The following is a 20,014-nucleotide window of genomic DNA, read 5'->3' on the forward strand; positions in this document are numbered from 1 at the left end:
TGGGTTTTCCCTCTTCCTTACCCCAGCGAATCCCTCGGGGCAGTGACTACTGCAGCCGAACTACTGCAAGGTGCAGGAACATGCAGCCAGGGAGAGTGCTACCAGGGCTAATCCTCGTTCAGAAGTCTGCCCTGAGCACGGTGTGAAAACAAAGGAAGAGGGTTTTAATGATGGATTATCAGCATAGACTCCTGTCTTATCACCCACCCAGCCAGCTGATGTCCAGAATAAAAATTGCTCTGGTTCTTCAGTGCTGCAGCTGGAGGAAGCTGCTGGTACCCATTCACAGAGGAGTGGTTTCAGAGGGTTTGACCCATGCTAGATTTGGTGGCCACATAGCACTGCCCGAGAAGGGGCTAGTGGCATCCAGGCCAGTACTGCAAGTGGGAGGCTGAAGGGAATGGGGATCCCCTGATCCCACACCGAGCAAGATCACCTGTGGCTTGGTGCTTCCTCCCATGCATCCTGCCAAACGCCAGTGCGAGCTCCTGTGCGAGACCAGCCCTGGGGTGCCAGCAGCAGCTTTCCTGCCCAACATGCCCTGTGGGCACACCGCTCCCACATGCCATGGCCAGCCCAACACTCACCTGAGCAGTGCTTCTGCAAGCGGAGGATCTCCAGGTGCAGATCATGGAGCAGCTCCATCTGCTCCTTCTTCAGGAAAGTGATGTGCCGCTGCACACTCTGTATCTGGTGCTCCAGGGACACAGTCTCCATCGCAACCAAATTCACAGTCCAGGCCTGCGGGGAGTGGAGATGGCTCGTGATCAGACATGCAGCAGCACACTGGGCTTGCGAGCCCCGTCCCCAGAGCCCTTGCAAAGGGCAGAGCCCACTGGGAGCAGGGCGGGTGTCTGCTCTTGTCTACCCTTTCCACAGGGATGTGGCTGTGGGCAAAGCATCCCTGCTCAGAACTCTGGGGACTGGCCCCCAAGCCACCCCGCTGCCCCAGCACCTCATGGGTCCAGCTCCCGTCCTGTCTGCGCGCGGGCTGGGAGGCTCAGAGACTACACGAGCAGCAAATGCTGCTGCACAGACCCTGGCATCAGAACGGCTCGTTTCTATTTTGAATTTGGCCCTAGGAAATGTTTTGTCACTGAGCAGGATTGCATCTGGGACAGGATTGCTCCCTGCAGTCCCCAGGTGGGAGTTGCACCAGAGTCGATCTTGGCTCTCACTTGACAAGCCACATATTACGAAGCAGTAACTGCAGCGAGAGATCTAACACATGAAAAATACAATATGCTCTGTCTAACCCGATCAGTATTATGTGGTAAGGAGAGTCACATTGTCTTCCAGAAGAAGAAACGTCTTCCCTGGTAATTCACCTGGCAGACAAGAGCTGCTGTCAGTCCTACTCCGGGCAGCTCAGCCCTGGTTGGGGGTCCATCACCAAGCATTAATTAATGGCTCCAGCAAAGCAGCTGCACAAGCTGCCTACCTGTGCCTCTGCACCAGGGAGATAAAAATAAACCTCTGAAAGAACCCTTAATCCTGGGAAATACCATTCCATATGGATGTGGAATCCATCCTTACTCCCCACACCCAGTCCAGGAGGAGGGGAAGCCACAGCAAACTGAGCTAACCCGGCAGTGCTGAGTTAACGGTGGGGCTCGATGATCTTAAAGGTCTTTTCCAATCTAAACAATTCTGTGATTCTATGGGGAGACATTGGGCCAGCCAGCCTGAGGGATGGCATGCACCATCCTGGCCCTAGGAAGCTGCTTCCCTTCCCTCCAGCATCCACATCTGACTTCAGTTTTCTTTCTATAGAAACTTCAGAACTCAGCAAGCACTTTGGCTCACGTTTATGGCATTCAGTTTTTTCTGTCCTTATACTACTTTCCAAAAAATATGGCACACTGCTGCTTGGATAGCGGTGGGCAATGGCACAAGTGGATCCTAATCTTCCTTGATTTTATGATATTCTTTCTTTGTGCCTGAAAAACTCAGTGTTATGATTGCAGATCCAAATGACCTGCAGCCCTACTTGTGTTTCGTAATGCAGTGCATTTTAAGATAATTCCCACAACCAAAATCGAATCAAACTGTATTTAAGCTTGATTCCACAGTAAGTGATCTTGGCAGTGCCCTGAGTTCAAAGCTTTGCTCTTGCCAATGCCTCTCCAGATCTGTGACAACCTTAAAGTCAGGTCTCCACGTTGCTACTGTTTAATGAAGTGGGGGTGCAGCGAGGCTTCAGGACTAACAGGTTCGGGGTGTTTCCCATTGTGTGTCACTGCTGTGGCATCGCCCCGTGGCTGGCCCCCAGCCTGCTTTCACCAGCTGTGGCTCCCGGCACCTGCGTGACCCTTCCCGGCAGCGAGCCGGCACGTAGGCACAGCGTGGGTCAGCCCCTGCGTACAGGGCAGCGCTGCAGGGGCCAGGGGGTGGGTGATGCCCCGCGTGGGGAGAAGGGACTGTGGCGCAGCACGATGCTGCCTTCATGCAGCCCCTGCTCAGGCTGAGCACGCCTGCCTCTGCCCCAGCTCTGCCCCACAGCTGCCCCAGCCGTACCCCACTCCACCCCGTGGCATAACCCCTCCTGCAAGGGGCTGGTGCTGCTCTGCCTCCTGGTGTGCTCAGCCATTGGTCTGGCTTCTGTGAGGGATTTCCCGGCTGCAATGCCCCCGAGGCAGGCCAGCACCAAGGGTCTAGGGAGCACTGATGCTGCCACTCATCTCTGCAGCAGAAGTAGCATGCGCTGGGAGGGGGCTGGGTGTCAACCCCAACTTATGATGCTGGTGGTGCACGGGCAGGGAGATTAGAGGCAGCTGCAACACCTAATTGGCCTGTCAATGAGTAGAAGTGATAGCAGTTGTGCTGTCCTGTGGTTGCCCCTGCTTGAGGGGGTCAGACCAAGCTGTACGAGGGGGCTGAGGGCTGCCCTGGCCGTCCCCCTTGGAGACCTGGCTTGGGGCTCCTGCTGCAGCCCGGAGGGTGCCTCTGCCTGGGGGGGCTCTGCATAAAGCATGAAATAAGATATTGGGTAATGGGAACTGGCTTTAGCATAGACAGATGGTGGATTGTCACTGGGGTTTTTTCATGTCCTAGGGAGCCATTTCTGGAGGCAAAATAATGAAACTTCAAGTTTTAGGGTGGCTCTGAGAAGTACCTCTGTTTTGTCGTGGATCTTTCTGCTATGAGTCTCTCTACAGCGTATTAATAATTTGTTATCTTGGGAGTCAGATACAGGAGATCAGGGCACCTCCTTCGTTTTGCACAGGATATCACGCTTTGTGTAAGCATTTGTCCTGTACCTTTGAAAGCAATGCATTTTCCCTCTCTGGAGGCAACTTTAAGGTTTAAGTAATTGGGCTTGTACTTACAGCAGGGTTTATGGTTTACAGCTGGACTTGATGATCTTAAGGGTCTTTTTCAACCTAAATGATCTTATGGTTCTACGACTCTATGGCTCTGCTATTCAGGGAATGAAATGCTCAAAAAATTCACCCTATGAATGTGATGGGAAAGCTTGAAAAAATGCCAGTGTGATACATAAAAGCAACAGATACAAAGGTCCTGTTTCTCATTTAAGGCGCTTATAGCAGGAGCTATGATTTATACCGGCTTAAAGCTTCCCTGTGGAACAATGTCATATAAGTGAAAATAGCCTTGGCTCAGCCTGCTTAGTCCTGCCTGGCCACATGTAAGGCGTGCAGCCCCGTGCAAGGAAAGCATGGGCATCTCTGCAAGCCTGGGGACCTGCAGCCCCTCATTGCTGGGCACCTTAAAATGGAAGCAGGGTAGAGGGGGATCTAGCTCTAGACTTAACCCCCTAATCATTCCTATTCTTCTGAGTGGCAAGATGATGATTTTTAAGTCTTGTAAGTCACCTAGCCTTTCCTGATGGCAGCGTAATTAATCGACAAGAGAGATGGCGTTCCTTCTTTGTACCCTGAGAGCTGGCAGTGATGGGGATTCATTGGGGTCTGATGGGAGCACATTTACTTGTGCCAGTGCAATGGCTGTGGAAGTTACTGGGCATGTGCCATAGGCTAGGAATACAAATCATACCAAGGCATAAACCCTCCTGCCAGCCGGGGCTGTGGAAGCACAATGTGCTGGGCTCTAGAGCAGCTTCTTGATGGAAGTTGTGGCACCTCATCTTGGGAAACATCAGAAAGTAGGTTGGATGAAGCCCAGGGGATGCTTAGTGCTATTTTCAAGCACTTTGTTCTGTCTAGTTGAAATGTCTTTAGTAGAAATGGCTGCAAATTTTCCGTTGAACTTTCCCTCCTCCCTTTAAGTAGGAAATTACCCTTCTTTTACCAATGGAAGTGTTTTCCATTGAAAATAAATAGTTGATTAATATCAATCTGTAAAGAAAGTAAAAGAAAAAATATCTGGGATTGACATCTGTTGTGTCTGATTTGGAAGATTAAAAGCCTACATAATTTACCTGTGTATGGGGGAGAAAAACAGTCTGTTTCTGGAATTGCTGTGGGAAGTCCTTAGTGGGTTTGGATCAGCTTTGCCTGTCCAACATGACTTTCACCATTTCCATTGAGAAACAGCTCTCAGCTTGTGGCAGGAACATCAGAGGTATCGTGCCGGGGGGGGGGGGGGGGGGGGCACCTCATCTGTCTAGACATGGAACTCCCATCCGCAAACAGGACACAGAGGCTGGCAGGGGCAGGAGCTGCCTTCACAGGCAGCGAGGATGTGGCCGGGAATGGTCATGCTGTTGCCTGAGAGCGGAGGTGGGCAGAGTTCTCCTGGGGCTCTCCTGCCCCTTGCAACAGGAGCCCAGGGGGCCACAGACCGTGGCCCGAAGCTGCTGCGGCTTCACCACCCCACGGCCCCACGGGCAAAGGCAGGAACATGCTGTTCCACTCTGCAGCCATTAGACAGCTTTGTGTCATAGGTAATGATGCAAGAACCAAGAGCTATTAACGAAGCTGCAATTTAGTCCTGAGGTTTCAATAGCATCTGTAAGCTGTTTGAGCACCTCTGACATTACCAGAAGGCAGCGGGTGAACCTTCGCCTTGCCAAGGCTGTGTCCGGTTGTTACCCCAAAGGGTTTCAGAACCAAACTCTCAATGGCTGATAGCTTCCCTCCCTTGGTTCTAAAGTCAAGTGGAGATTGCAACAGCTTTTTGACCCTTTAGTTTGATGCGTGTCTTTGGTCGTTTCACACAGCACAATCACTTGGGAAGTGTTGGGGATTAATAAGGATTAGCTGCTGCTGCTGGCTGACTTAATAAGGCTTTACAGGGCCACCGCATCTCCCAGCTAATAATGCCCAGGCTTCCCATGTCAAAGGGCTTCAAAGCACCCAGCAAGTGCTGAGGACCATATCTCTATGTGGTGAAGCAAGGTGGGAACCTTCAGTCTGTGCCCAAGACATGAGACCCAGAGCACAGTGACTAGGGCTGTCACTCCCAGGGATGCTGAGAAGCACCAGCTTCCCGAGCCATGGCCTTGCAAGCATGGCTCCCAAAAGGATGGTTGTACTGCAGCAAGTAGGGACGGGGTTGGAAGCAACGCTGCTCTGATCCCTGCCTTGCTGTAGCTGTTATTCTAACTTGCCAAAGCAACTGGTGGTGGAAGCCTTTGCAGTGCCCATGTACTCTGTGGCTTTGAGGAGTTATGAATGAGGTTACAACTCTAGAAAACTACATCATTCATGATAAAAGTCAAGGGTAAGTGACAGTTCTCTTTAGCTTGAAGGATGCTCTGTGCCCTTGCACTTCTGATAGTTTTATATATACACACCACGAGAGCTGGAAAGGAGGCAGCAATCAGCTAAATGGTGATTTTTGCCCCTATTCAAAGGTGACACTTAAAACCCGAGCTGTCTCCTTGTCCCTGCAGAGCTGGGGCTGAATGGCTGTCTCCAGTTTTGGAGACTGGACATACAAGGGGCTTTGCTCCATCACTGAGAGCTTTCCAGGAACAAGGTTCCCTTGCTGACCATCCAAGATTTTCAGCACAGGACTCTCAGGCCTCTCCCTGGAGTGGTGGGATAGCCCTCAGCAGGCACTCATGACCAGATCTTTATCTTTAAAAATGCATTTTTTATATCTTAATCCTCAACTGCAAATTCACTCAGAGAGATGGTGAAAGCTTAGCTGACAAAGTGCTGGATAAGCTAGAGGAGGTTTTGGGACCGCTGAGCACAAGCAGTTCAAGGCAGACCACGTGGGTGCAATGCACAAACATGAACCTGGGGAGATATCCACTAGGAACAGGTGAGTGCACTCCAGAACAGGCCTTGGAGAGCTGCTCCCTGCAGAGAAAGCTTCCCTGCCATGCTCAGCCACCCCCTGCCCTGTCCCTCAGCCGAGGCTCTCCAAGCCTGGGCCATGGGCTGACACCCAGCTGCAGCACTGGTGTGGGGTGCAGCAGCGCTGAGCTCACTGCCCTGCAGTCCCCCACGCTGGATGGTTGTGGGCACAGTCTCAACTCCTGAGCCTCCCTGTGGGCCTGCCCTTGCCTCAAAAACACATTTTCCCCCCCTCTCCTTACCTTCTCACGATGCAACTACAATCTTTGGGACAAGCACATTGGGAGTCCTGATCTCAGTTGGGTGTTTCAAAGTGCTATCGGAAAATGTCAATGAGATTTGCAACTTCATCCCAATTTATCAGAGTTCTTATTTCCCAAAACAAAGTGACCAGAGCAGCCTCCTGAAGTAGCTACAATGACCAATTTGGTGTGGAGCTTGCTAGGAGCTGATCTCCTTTGCACAGATTGTTTGAGAATTTGTTTCCAGGGCAAAACTGTACTCAGTTCTGTTGTTTAATGCCAGTCAGAATCCCAAAACTTTGACGCAAGATGAGGCATTTGAAAGGCAGGTACAGTATTGCATGTACACATACCCCAGTGCAAACACGGTCACACCGAGATCCAGCCCTTACCCACGTAATCGTTTTCCCCCATAAATGGTAAATTAACTGGGAGTCAGAGGACACAAATGAGGTTTGCAGGCACAGGTCGATAATTTATCCCATGGCAGTTGCCAGCCACCTCCTCACCACTGCATTAAAACATGCACAGGAATAAATGCTGATACATATCAGAAATCTATAGCGCTTAGTATTTACGATCTCAAAGAATATGAACAGAAACTTGGCAACAACACCACGGAGCGAGTGCGTCTTTAAATGTAAGGAAAACAAGGCAGCAGGAAGCTGAGAAACTTGCAGAAGGTCACGGAGGTAGTGGCGATGCCGGGAATAGAAACTAGAGGTGAAATCTCGGCCTTGGGAAAGTCAGTGGGAAACCTCCCCGCATCTCGGTAGAGGCAGGATTACACTCGCAGCCCTATTTGCCATCAATTATCTACCCAGATCTATTTAAAGATAAAACCAAGCCAAACGCTGATGATAAATTATTGTGTTTTCTGGCAATTCTCTAAACAGAGCAGCCTGACTAGCAGCCAGAGCTGAAGCTTGTCACTCGGCTGCAGACGCTGCAAGCAAGGCCGTGCTTTCTCCTGCTGGCTCCGGGGGAAAGCTACGGACCCCACTCCGCGGCAGGAGCAGGATGGAGCCCGCCGCCGCCACTTCCAACCAGCCGCCCCTGCGGTGAGCGCTGCCCGCGGTGCCACCCTGCCCGGGAGGGCCGCAGCAAGGCTGCCCGGTGCCCGGCGGAGCCCTGCCACAGGCTCTGAGCGCCGTGCCGCGCCGGGAGCCGCTTCCCAGCCGCGCAGCCCCGCCGCCGGTGCCGCCCGCGGGGCGAGGCAACTTCCAGAACCGGCACCCGCGGGGCCGCGGGAACTTCGGCAGGGACAGCAGCCCCGCGCCGCCGCACCCCGGCCCCCGCGGCCCCGCGCCTCCGCCCCGCGCACCGGGGCCCCTCTCCCCGCACCGGGCCCCACCGAGCCCGCCGCCCGCCGCGCCCTGCCCCGCCGAGCCCCGCCGAGCCCCGGCGCCCCGGGCCCTTACCTGGGGGGAGCGGCGGGGCCCCGCGGGGCGCCCGCTGGGCGTCATGGGGCGGCGGCGGCGGGGCCGGGGCCGGGGCCGCGCCGGGCTCCCGCGCTGCCCGCGCTGCCTGCGGCGGCCCCGCCTCGCCCGGCCCGGCCCGGCCCCGCCGCCCGCCGGCAGCCGCGCCGTAAACAGGCGGCAACGTGACCGGAACTGGGGAGCTCCGCCGGGGCGAGGCGCGGGCGGGGAGCGGGGCCGCGGCGGCATCGGCGGCTGCGGAGCGCGGCGGCTCCGGCGGCAGCGGGGCCCGAGGGGACCCGCACCGGCGCCGGGGACATACCCCCGCACCGGGCCGGGGCTCCGCTGCCTGGGGGTACTGGGGGCGCCCGGGCTCCGCTGCTCCGGGGGGCCGCACCGGGCCGGGGCTCGCGGCCGCCGCCCCGTCGCTGTCCGCGGTGCTGAAGCCACCGCCCCGCCACGGGGAGCGAGGAGCCGCGGCGCAGCCGGGCCGGGCCGCCGGGGCTCCGGGCATCTGCTGGGGAACCGGTGGCGACCGTGTCCCCTGCGGGGGCTGTCAGTGTTAACGCAACTCGAGGGGGTGCAAGCCAAATGTGGGGTGGCACCCGCTTCGGCGGGGAAACTGGTGGGAAGCGAGTCAAGAATGGGCTTGTTTACTCATGTGGTTACTAATCCTTCATGCCCTTTTGTGTCTGATATCCAGACCAGCTGGGGCTCCTCTTTCAAAGATGACTAAATTCATTGCACCTCTTCTACAGTAGGGGAAGCTGAGATGCAGCGGCCTGTTCCATGTCACATGGCAGTGAAGGCACGGAGAAATGGTATCGTCCTACCCGTCAGCTGACAGTCTGCTGATTCCTATTCCCTTAAACCAAAATCTGCTACGGAGGGAGCACTGTTCCTGGTCTGATGCTTAGCTGGATTGTGCTGCCATTCTCACACTAAAACTGCTGCTATTCTGTACGTACCAGCCTTCAGCGCACAAGCAGCACATGCATGTGTTGTAGGGCAGCCCACAGGGTATGGTTTGTGGCAGCATTTTCTCATCCCGTGTTCTTTCCTCCCTTTGGATGCTTCAAACCTCTGACTGTAGCCAGTGCTACACCAAGCAAATGAGGGTATGCCATGGGAAATAGCTCTGCCTTATGCTTGCAGGAGGGCAGGCACAGCCGAGCATCCTCCAGGTGTAATACGATGGGTTTGTAACATCCTTCTGCTGTAATGGCTGAACATTAATCCTTACCTGATGTGAAGTGGTGTGGTACAGCCTGGCTTGGTGCTGGCCAGTAGCAGAGGAAGGCTGAGCTTGGAAAGGGGGCTTTTCTATGGAGAGTGGGTTTAATTCACACTTAAAGAGAAATCATTAAATCAGGAGAAAAGGTGACCAGGGAGGTCCAAAGGTCTGCACAAGCACACACAAGCCTCTGATTTGCAATGAATTATTCAGACATCTCTGCTTAAGGCCCCAGCCAGCACAAGTGAGAGCTTCAGTGCTTCTTAATGCTAATCCAGTTGTGCTGACTCCTGCCTGGACCTCCTCTCAACTTGCGTCCTCTGAAAAACAGAGTTCTTCCTGCAAAGCCAGGTTGTTAAGAGGTGAAGAATTTCTGTGTGAGGGAGGAGAGCACAGAATTTCTTATTCAGATAAGTGTTGTCTCATTAGGAGCTCCTCTCACCCATTTTAACCATCAGGCCAAGGCTTGCCAGGGTGTTGTTTGTCTCAGTGTGGTGTTTGGGGGCAGGGGCGGCTGTTTTCATGTCTCACTGTGTCTTCCCCTAACTCATGTGCTATCTTGAGTAGGAGTGAATTACAGATGGGGAGGTGGGGGGAAGAGGGAGGGGTGATTTCTGAGTGCATCCTGTTTCACCAGGTTTGTACAGTTTTCATTGATTTTCCACTGAATAAAAGACAAGCCTGCAAACAATCAAGGTCAGGCGTTCGGGGACAGAGAGCTGCCTCTGTAAATGAGGTCATTGCTCCAGGATACGGCTGTGCTGCGAGGGAAGGCAGTGGAGCACAGCTCACCCTCTGCACCCAGCATGGCATAGGATAGAGCTGGCTGCCTCTGCAGCATCGTCTGCCAGCCCAGATCCAGCCACGATGCACACACACTATTGCTGTTTCCCATCATTTCTCTTGCTTGTGCTTGCCATTCTACAGTGAACTGGTTTCACTGGAAGCTTTTTGCTCTGAGAGCGCTATGCTTAGCTTTTTTGACCAGGACATGACCTAGAAGTCCCTTAGTTAATCCCTCCAGCAACTGCTGCATCCTGCCCCGCAGTTACACTGCGACCCTTCCCCACTCCCACCTCGCTCCAAGTGTCAGGGGCCGCTTCTCGCACGGGCCTGGGGTTGTTTGTGATCTGCAAAATGAGCCCGAAGTGTCACGAACGCCATTTCAGCCTCAGAAGGGGCCGTGCAGTCGCCGCTGCCAGCCCAGCCCGTGGCCGTGGGGCCGAGCCAGCCTGCTCCTTGCCTGCTGTACGGGAGCGGGGGATACCCCACCGCAGCACCCCCCCACCGGCACCCCGCGGGCAGGAGGGCGAGGGGACCGCCGCGGCAGGGGGCCTCGGCCCCGGGTTTGACTGCAGAAATGCGGCTTTTCCCCCTGGGAGCCGCTGGGGGGGGGGGGGGGGGGCGGGAGCGGGAGGGCTGCGGGTCGGGGCTGCAAGGCAGCAGCAGCGCTGCCGTGCGGGACTGGGTGCTGCCCGCTGCCCGCAGCTCCGGGCCGACACCGGCCTCTAGCGGCGGCGGTGCGGGCGGCGGTGCGGGGGTGCGGGCAGGGACAGCTTGCAGAGCCTCCAGCGCCGGGCTCGGGCCGCCCGGGGCAGGGGTTGGCGGGCCCCAGGCAGGGCAGGGGCTTGCGGAGAGGGTGCTGCAGGAGGGGTGGGCTCAGCCCCTGGGGCCGGGTCTGCTGCTCGGGGTGAGCTGGCACCAGCGCCCGGGCAGTCAGGTCTGTATTGTATGTGGGTGGGTGTGGGGTGTGGGTGTGTATGCACGTGCATATGTGGTGTGTGTCTGTGTGTGCATGTATGTATGTGTCTACATGTGTGTATGTGGGGAGGTGTGTATATGTGTGTATGTGTGTGTGCATGGGTGGGTTGTGGCTGAGCACGGTCCTGGCAAGCTGCAACGTTGGTGCAGGCAGGGCTCCCCGCAGCGGCTCAGCTGGGCACCCCAAGCCCTGCCAGCATGTCGGCCAGGCAGGAAGGCAGCTGTGGGGGGGCTGGGGGCTGTGAAGGTGCTGCCTGACAGAGAGGGTGGCTGTGGAGGGAAGGCAGGGAAAGGGAAGTTGTGCTGCAAATCATGGCCTTGATCGGGGCCTGTCTGTAGCACGAAGGTCTGTTTTGATCCCATCTTAGCTGAGATATTTGTCCGGGCGGGTAGTGGTGGTGTGGGCATGTAAAGGTGGTATCCATCTCTGCTTCACTTGCAGTCAGTGGAGAAAAACAGGCACCCTGTTTCTTTATTTTTTTCTTCAAAGTAGCTTCAGCTATTTCAATAGCAGCAACTGTGGCTGCTCCTGACCGTGCATCCCTCTTCCCTCTGGCTGCAGGAGTAACTGAAGTCTGTGAGCCCCTGCCTGCAGGGCTGTCTGGTTAAATGCCTCATGTTAGGTGAGACCGGTTCACTTGGGAGGTGACTGAGAGCAGGACACAACAGCCACTTCCCAAAGGGAGCATGCGTCTTGGTGTGCAATGAAGCTAAACCTACACCCTGAGCCCTTCCAGGCTAACTATGTAGTGTGGTTTTAGAGCACAACTTTCCCCTCCACCCCCTGAGTTCACTATTAAGGGAATTCTTGCAATTAATTTAAAAATTAGCTTAACTTTGCCTCAAATATTATTTTTCAACCTAATTGAAATGTAGAGTGTGTGTGTCTCCTAATTGCTTTGAAGAACCTATTAAGAAGCTCCTTAAAGTGATGGAGGGCTAAAAGCTAGAGGGTTTTGATAAATTTAACATTAGCTTAACATTTCCACAGGGATTTGAAAATATCAGACTTATAAGGATATTTACTTGAGCTAAGTAATGCAATTTGTCCGAGGTCCCCTTCAAAGAGCTGTTGCTCTGCCCAGCTGCCTGCGGTGAGGTTGTGGTGCGCCCTGGAGATGCTGGGGGAAGGCAGTAGGGGAGTGTGACTCTGTGACACCCTGCTGAACGTGGCAAAGCGTTGGGAAATAACGGGCCAAATCTGTTAGCCTGGCTCTGGTGCGCTGGCCCCGGCGGGATGCCCGGTTGGGATCAGCATGGCACTGGCAGTGACAAGGGGCACGTGAAAGATGCTGCATGCATTAGCTCATACATGCTACGTGAACACTCAATTTTTTTAAATTTCTCAGTATTTCAGAACTTTTTTTTTTTAAATAAAAGTGGTTTTTATTTTTAGATCTTCCAGGTTTGCAAAAACTGGCATGCTGAAACAGGGACTGTCAGTTCCCAGGCTCCAGGGGCTTCAGTCTTTCCTGTGCCCATTCCTATGGCCCCTCTCTGGCCCTGCATTCCCCCTGGTCCCATCAAGACTGCCCCACCTGTGGCCTCCCGCAGCAGGCGGAAGCACCAGAGAGAAGCGAGGGCTGGGATGAGGGTCTGGGTAAGGGCCAGCCATGGCTTTGCCCTGCCAGGGAGCAGCACGAGTGGTGCTGGCAGCAGGGACCAGCTTGGTCGTTCCCATCAGTGCTGAGAGTCTCTGCATGTACCAGTGTGAAATCCAGCATGGCTATCATGCTCTGCATAGTGGACATCGGATTTTTAATCTGCCCTTGGCTCTGAATCTGATCACGAGTGATACTGATCCAGGCAGAGCTAGTGTCTGATGGCTGCGGGCAGCTGATAACAGCCTTGCTGAGGAGTGAGCTTACTTGCTGCCTGGCTCATTGAAATATGATGTATCCACAATTTCCTGGTCATAATTTCAGCCAAAGCATCCAGCTGAGGACCAAGCTACCATCAGAGTGGGCTGCCAGCTGCCAAACCAAGGTATGGACGCAGCTTCCCTAGGCAGGACATTGCCTTCCAGCCTGTAACTTGTAAGAGGTAACAGCTCCTCCAGAGGCGAGGTCACTGCCTGGAATTAGGAAGACCCCCTGCTGAGTTCCCCTTATGTGACCATGGCAAGGCACAGCCCCTCCAGCCAACACAGCAAAGCACTCCCCTGCTTCCTAGCTGAGATGGAGGCATCAATGCCTTTCACATGTGTTTGGGCCCTACAAGAGTAGGACTCTAGAATTGCCAATAATAGGTATTTACTTGAGTAATTAGTGTCACTTGATTTGAATTAAGCTTGCTGAGTTGTGAAAATAAGTTCTCAAAGACCAGAAAAGCTAGGATTTAGGGCTGGAACATCACTTTTTAGAAACAGCTTTTAGTATGATTTGACTTTTCTTGAAATAATATCTAGGTACGATCCCAGTTTGTTTCCCGAGTGCTTTGGGCCCCTGTAGATGAACATACCCTGTGGCCCCCAGGGGCTTTGGCTGGGGGACCCTGGCTCAGGCAGGCAGCAGGTTTAGCTCTGAATCTGTGGGACAATGATTATCACTCAGTGTTCCTGGACCCCATGCAGGAGAATTCTGCTGGGTGGGCTGGTTGTTTTTGTGGGTGAGCGAGAACCAGCGGCAGAACCGGGGTTTTGGGGGTGAGCTCCTGGCCTGTGCTGGTGTGGCCATGCAGCTGTGCTGCAAGGGGGCTGGGGGGACTCAGGCTGGGCAGGGAGGCCTGGCTGGCCCCAGCCCGTTTCTGGGCTTGTTCCCACTGGTGACTGCCAGGGACTTGGCGATGCTTGGCTCGGACTCGCTCCCCGCGTTTGCGAGTCTGGGAAAGGCGCGTTCCCCTGGGGGTGCTGGTGGGATCCCTCCGATGGGTGGGAGACTCGGGGGATGGTTCGCCTGCAGCCCACTGCCCTCGCAGCGCTGTCGGGGACCCCCGGGGCTGCCCTGGGAGGCGGGGGGGGGGGGGAGCGGCCATTGCGTAACGCTTTACGTAACAGGGCACGGTGATGTGACCCCCCCCGCACCTGCCCAGGTCCCCCACGGTCCCCCCCCGGGCGCGGGAGGAGGCGGGAGCGCGCAGAAGCCGGCGCAGCCGCCCCAGCCCCGCGGGGACCGTGTCCGCGCTCCGGCGCTGCCCGCCCCGGCTCGGAGCGGAGCTGTGCGGGGCTCCCCCCGGCTCCCCCCCGCCCGGCCCGCCTGCGGCATCGCTGCCCGGCATGGCCTCGGGCAAGGCGGCGGGCGAGCGGCGCTGGGAGCTGGTGCGCTGGTGAGTGCGAGGCCGGGGGGTCCCGGAGGGCGCGGGGGGGCGCCGAGCTTACAGGGGGGTCTCGGCTCTGCGGTGGGGGTGCCCCCAGCCCGGGGGAGTCCCGGCTGCCGGGCCAGGTGGGAAGGGGAGTCCCGGCGGGGTGGGCTCGGGGGGGACGCGCGGGACCTAGCCCCGGCCCTGGGCACTGCAAGGGTCGCAGCGTGGTCCCGGCTGCGGAGGGTCCCCGCGGGGCGGCTGCTCCAGCCGGGGGGGTGCATCCCCGGACAGGGAGGGGGATGGGAGTTGGGAGCTGCTGCCGGGGGGATCGCTGGCGTTCGGGGCCAGTACCGGTAGCGGAGTGGGATCCCAACGAGAGTCTCCCTGGCGTGCCTGGGCGTTGGACCCGCCGCGTGGAAGCCTCTGGGACACGCCCGGGATGCTCTGGGGGCATCCCGACTGTTGTGGGGGAAAAGGGTGCTGAGGCTGCTCCGGGCTCTGGCGTGTGGGGATCGCTTGTCTTGCTGGAGCCAGGGGGATCGCAGCAGCCGGGATGGGCTAACATTGGAAACAAGCTTTCTTTGTTGCTTTTTTTTTTTTTTTCTTTTTTAATCGTGGAGTTTGTGACGTCCAAAGCTTGTGACTTTTGAGCAGGGCGCTGTAGCGATGCCAGGCTGTGGCTGGGGTGACTCTGGCTGCAGCGCGGTGCTGCTGATGTAAGAGCTGGGACCGGGCCCAGGGCTGGTCCCAGCACCGGCCGGCCGGGGAGCGCAGCCAGGCCCAGGCTGGGTGCCAGAGCTGCCAGGTGTGGGTGGGATCCCTGCAGACCAGGGTCAAAAGCCAGAGTGGAGATTGCCTGAGGATGTCTCTAAGTTTGTGAAGCTTGCTTTCCCCTCTGCCCTTTCTTTCTTTCTTTTGCCCCTCTTCAGCAGCCTAGAGCACTTTTTCTTTTGCACACTTAGACCCAAACTATTACAATGGTGACTTGGCTTGGCCATCCTGCCATCCCCATGGCCTCAGACCCCCACTTCCTTCCCAAAAGATGCTCTAGCTTGCCTGCCACTACTTTATGCAGTGTTATCATATGCAGGAGCTGCAGGGGAGCACTGGGACTGCACCACACTTGGTTGCTTTCACTAAGAAAATGGGCAGGTCAGTCTGTACTGGGGACACCCAAGGAACCTTTTGGGTTTCCTTTTGCTGAGAGCGGGCAGTCCTGACTCCTGCACCATTGCTGACCCCAGCTCCAGCAGAAACCCTGCAGCCCTGGGCTGCGTGAGCTCAGGGAGATGGTAGAGCCCAGTGGCAGCAAACAGCCTGAGATGTGGCCCTGCTCATCAGGTCTGTGGGGAACCCGTGGCACTGTGGTGTGTCCCCTTGGCCCCATCCGGGCAGCATGGCCGGACCCCTGTTGTTCATGGCAGGAATGTACAGCCTGGAGCATCTGCATGCAGATGAGAGGACCATGAGCTCACCTCAGCCCTCCCTGGGGTTCATGAACGCTTCAGCTGTGTGTGCGTGCATGTGTCTCCAACCAGTACTACAGGGGCTTTAAATAATTAATTGCTTGCTGATGAAATTTCGTGTTTGGAGGAGGGTGTGTGAAGTGTGGCTGGCTGTTGGGATGGAGGCAGGCAGTGGAATTTTGTTCTAAAAGATGGGAACAACTGCGGTTACTGACAGAACTTGCAGCTGCTATCCAGAGAATCCATACTTCTCCAACCAAAATAATAAACATCAGTTCATCACTTGGATATTATTTAATAAGCCTCAATATCTGGCCATTTGAAACAATGACATTTGAAATAATATTAGAAAGGCATTAGCCTGGTCTTGGAGCCAATGAGAATGCTGGGGACAGGTCTGGTGCTGGTGGGGGGATGGCTGGGTGGGAGCTGCTAGAGGCAAACTGCGCCCACCAGGGTGGTGATGCTGAGCCGCAGGGTGCTGTACCTGTGTCTCCCAGGGTTTTACACTGAAGCGTCCTGTGCTGCTTTGGGAATGTTTGCTCTTTGCTTTTCTGTGTGTGGCAGTTGTGACTGCGGCCCGGCGGTCCCGTGTCAGTGAGATGCTGTACTGGGGGCTGCAGCCAATAGCAGCTCCATGGGTGCTCGGTTGGAGGGCACAGAGCCCCCTGCAAGGCTCCATTCTGCAGCTGCCCACCGAGGAGCTGTGCTGGGCAGTTGGGGATGCTGCCCAATGGCAGGGAGTGCAGGTGGCCAGAGGGTCACCATCCCCTCCCCTGGGAGCCACCCTCGAAGGGGTGCCCCCTCAGCCCCATGGGAGCATCCACTGATGGGCAGGGAAGGACAGGGACGGTGCAGGGATGCAGACAGACGGGGCTGTGATGTCATTTTGCTGTTTCCACTGAGGAACACATCGGTGGTGGTGCTGGACTCACAGCTCTGAGCTGTACTACTGAGCCCTCCACATCCTGCAGCTCCCTCTTCACAATCCTGCGCTAATAAATATTTCAGTCTTTCTTGCTGTTATTTTTAGGTACGTGCGAGAAGGCCGGTTTCGGATCGAGGAGAGGACGCTGACAGCTTTCCAGTGGCTGTACTCCCCCCACCAGCACCACATCGTCAGCCGGGCAGACCTGGACTCACCCAGCAGGTAAGGGGGGCTGGTGGGCTCAGGGATGGGGACTGTGGGGAGCACCAGTGTGTCCCCTGCCAGTCCCATTGGCAGACCGCTCTGTCACAAGCCCTTGTGGTTTTGACATGGGTCTTCTGAGCCTCAGTCTGTCTTTGGAGCCCTGTGAATACCTGAATGTCTTGGGTTTTGCTTTAAAATAATAGTCCAGATGCAGCGGTTTCAGCCAGGAGCTGCAAACATCATGTAAACACCTCTCCGGTTTAAAGCAGCGGAAAGGACAAATTACTGTCCACCTGCCCAAACTTTTATTTTTAAAACCCCCGTGCTTTTGGTTAAGCATACAACCTTTTGAGGACCTGCTTTATGCATGCAGCACACTTGAGATTTACTTAAACACCAGATTAGGAGCCAGGGCCCGCCTATCTCCAAGCCTAAAGCGATCTCTGGAAAATATTTGTTCTGATACCTCGATTTCATTCTGTGCTTAAACTCTCTCCTTCACAGCTCGTTGAGAACATGTCTTGGAGCCATGTCCTGGGCATGTACCCTGGCTTTCTGGGCTGATGCATATGCATTGCTGTCAGTTTGAATCCCAGGGTTTGATGATAAAATGCCATTAACATAAAAGCCTTGTGGGCCTCAAGATACATATAGCGCAGTGTCTGTTTTTCTGCTTGTTAAGAGCACTGAAACAGCTGAGTCCCTGGGTGGCTGAGCAGCTAGAAGCTTTTCCCTCTTTCTTTCAGCAGCAGTTTTACTTCAAGAGACCTTAAAGCCTTGAAGTATTTATCTCCCCAGAACTGCATGTACCAGGGTAACAGTGGGAGGGTGGCTGGGGAGAGAGGGGGTGCCCATCAGGGGTACCCAGGATAGGGAAGGGCTGCGAGTGCTCTTGGAGGGTCCCTGCAGAGTGAGGGGTCTCCAAGGGGGACAGTGCCTGCTCGTGGGGAGCAGGAGGGTAGGTGACATCTGTGTCTAGAAGAAACTTCTAGGAGCAGCAGGGAGGTGCCCCACTTCCCTTGCAAGAGCTGTGGCATACATGCATGCTGCTGCCGGCCGCTTCCCAAGACAGCGATTCCTCCACCTGCTGCCAGAGAAGCTTCCCAGAAACTGAAATTACCATGCTGGTTATTGATTTGAACTAATTTTTGCAAATTACTATCAAAGGCTGTATAAATCTCACCTCTGGTGCATGTATATCATGTGGCATGTGGAACTTAAACGTGTGTAACGTCATTTATAATTAATCTAAAGTACTCTTGGGGTTAATTCTGCTGGATTGATTTGATTTTCCAGCGAGCTCAGAAGTCTGGTAGAGTCTGTGGGATGTCAGTGGCCAGTTATGAATGGTGCCTGCCTCCCTTTTACAGGGGTAGCATCTTTACCCAGTCGCCCAGGGCAGCTCAAGTGCAAACTCCAGCTCAGTCAGTCCCGAGTTTGCCTGACTGACTCCACAAGCAGAGAGGGGAGCAGCCCTCTTGGGCAGCACCTGCGGCTGGGGAGCAGAGCTGCTGGCCCCGCTTGGGGCACGAATCTGCCGCAGGCTGTGCTGTGCCGTTTGCTTCAGCAGCCACTCTGTGGGACGGAAGCGAGGAGGAAGCCGTGTTGGGGTTGTGTTCCTATCTAAAGCCCTTTGTTTGTTACTGGGAGCAGTGGGGCATCCTGCAGTCCCCTGGCCTGGCATAAGGGACAGGGTACAGTGAGCAGGTAGCTGTGCCCCCTCCCAGCACCGATGCTCATCGCAGCTGTGGCATGCTGGTGCAGGGGCTTCATCTAGGGAACATTTTAGTGCCTCGGGTGGCATGCCGGCACTGGGATACTGTGTGGCATTTCAGGCTGTCAAATTATTTATGTGTCACATTAGTTGGATCACTGTCTCTATTTTTGCACTTGCTGCTTTTTCTTTGTATAATGGTAGTGACACAGCTGAGCAAGAGGATGGCTGATCTGCTGGAGGGGTTGATGTAACAGGTGTATTTTATTGTTCTTTCTATTTGTACATGTTGATGTACTCATTGGTCCCACCTGAGCAGCACTTCATAGAAGGGCAAGAGCATGGACCCCATTTCCTACGGCTTTTCGGACAGCCAGGTTGGTTTTGCCCTGGTCCCACACACGCAGCCTTGTGTTTGGAAGCAGCAGGCACAATGCTGCTGGCAGAGCTGCTTTGGCTGGGATGGGCCTCTCCTTTGGCACGGGAGGGCTACTGACAGCTGCGCCCAGCTGCCCAGGAGCTGCAGGATATCTGTGGCTATTTGGTTCGCAACACAGCAAACCTGAGTGCAAGGACCGCAATGGTTTTAAAGAGTATCCTGGCCAAGCCATGCCTGCTGCTGGTGTGCTCCGGCAGGGGCCAGGCAGTGCCAAGGCAGCTGGCTGGGGTGCAGTGGGTTGCCCAGTTTAGTCCTGAGTGCCTCTGGGAGCTGAAATCACCTGCTCAGATGTTGAGTGCTGTAAAACAGGTTTCAGGGCTGCCAGAAAAGGGAATTGCATTGGTTTCAACAAATAACTTTCGGAACTAGTGGGAATGAGGCAGCACAGCTGTGGCAACCGGCTGAGCCCTGCAGTGCAGGCTCACCCTTCGGGCTGTGCCGGGTAGCAGCGGTGTGGGGCTGGGGTGGGTGACCCATGAGCTAGAAAAGATGGGCCCATCGGTGGGGATGGAAGTGTTGCCTTCCCTTTTGACACGTCCAGACTTTGGCCCTGGAAGCTCTTCCTTTGTCTGGTCCAGCCAGTCCCTAATTGCGCCGTACCAACTGAAGGGGCTCACGTGTAAGACTGACGTCTGCTTCCACAGCTGAACCCAGAGGGGGTTGCTCCCTTTTCTAGGTATTTTTTCATAAAATGGCCCTTTCACCCTAAAAGCCCCGGGCAGGTTCAGCGGGCAAGGTCCCCAGCTTCTGCTGGTGGGCATCACTCCAGCGATGCTGCCGAAGCCCCCCGATGAAAACTCCTTGCCCAGGAGCCCATGGCATCTCCAGCGTCGGGTTCCTCCCCCCTCCCAGGGACCCGGTTCCCAGCTGGCTGATGCCCTTCACCTGAGCAGCGCTGATTCCCCGCTGGGGCGGGCAGGGCTGCGGAGCAGCAGGGCGCCCCCCGCCCTGGGCTGTGCGGGGGCGCGGGGGCGCAGCGCCAGGCGCAGGCTCCTCGGTACGCGGGGATGCGATCGCTGCGGCTGCGGGGCTGGCAGCCCGCTCCGCACCCCCCCGCGCCGCTCCGCACCTCCCTGCGCCGGGGCTTGCAGCCGCTGCCGGCTTCGCACAGAGAGCGGCGAGGAAATCAAGGTAAGAT

General features: G+C 55.8%; 2 protein-coding genes across 5 annotated transcripts in view; one reads left to right on the plus strand and one right to left on the minus strand.

Annotated features, from left to right (window-relative positions):
- Window positions 1-11,119, minus strand: part of CCDC92B (coiled-coil domain containing 92B) — a 27,718-nt gene extending 16,599 nt beyond the window's left edge. The window contains exons 1-2 of the mRNA XM_080397900.1: window positions 7,894-11,119; window positions 588-741 (exon numbers count right to left, since the gene is read on the minus strand). Of these exons, the coding sequence (XP_080254026.1) occupies window positions 588-741; window positions 7,894-8,139 (400 nt within the window). The 5' untranslated portion in view covers window positions 8,140-11,119. The remainder of the gene's footprint in view (window positions 1-587; window positions 742-7,893) is intronic.
- Window positions 11,120-11,123: 4 nt separating this feature from the next.
- Window positions 11,124-20,014, plus strand: part of RAP1GAP2 (RAP1 GTPase activating protein 2) — an 83,424-nt gene continuing 74,533 nt past the window's right edge. For 2 of the 4 annotated variants that reach the window (XM_080397729.1, XM_080397720.1), the window contains exons 1-2: window positions 11,124-14,149; window positions 16,625-16,741. In XM_080397729.1, coding sequence (XP_080253855.1) covers window positions 14,100-14,149; window positions 16,625-16,741 — 167 coding nt within the window. In that variant the 5' untranslated portion in view covers window positions 11,124-14,099. Of the gene's footprint in view, window positions 14,150-16,624; window positions 16,742-16,764; window positions 20,008-20,014 lie in introns of those variants that run through there. The other 2 variants (XM_080397730.1, XM_080397726.1) reach the window with 2 other exon arrangements.

The sequence above is a fragment of the Falco punctatus genome (assembly GCF_963210335.1).
Source record: "Falco punctatus genome assembly, chromosome: 1".
NCBI classification, from domain to species: Eukaryota; Metazoa; Chordata; class Aves; order Falconiformes; family Falconidae; genus Falco; species Falco punctatus.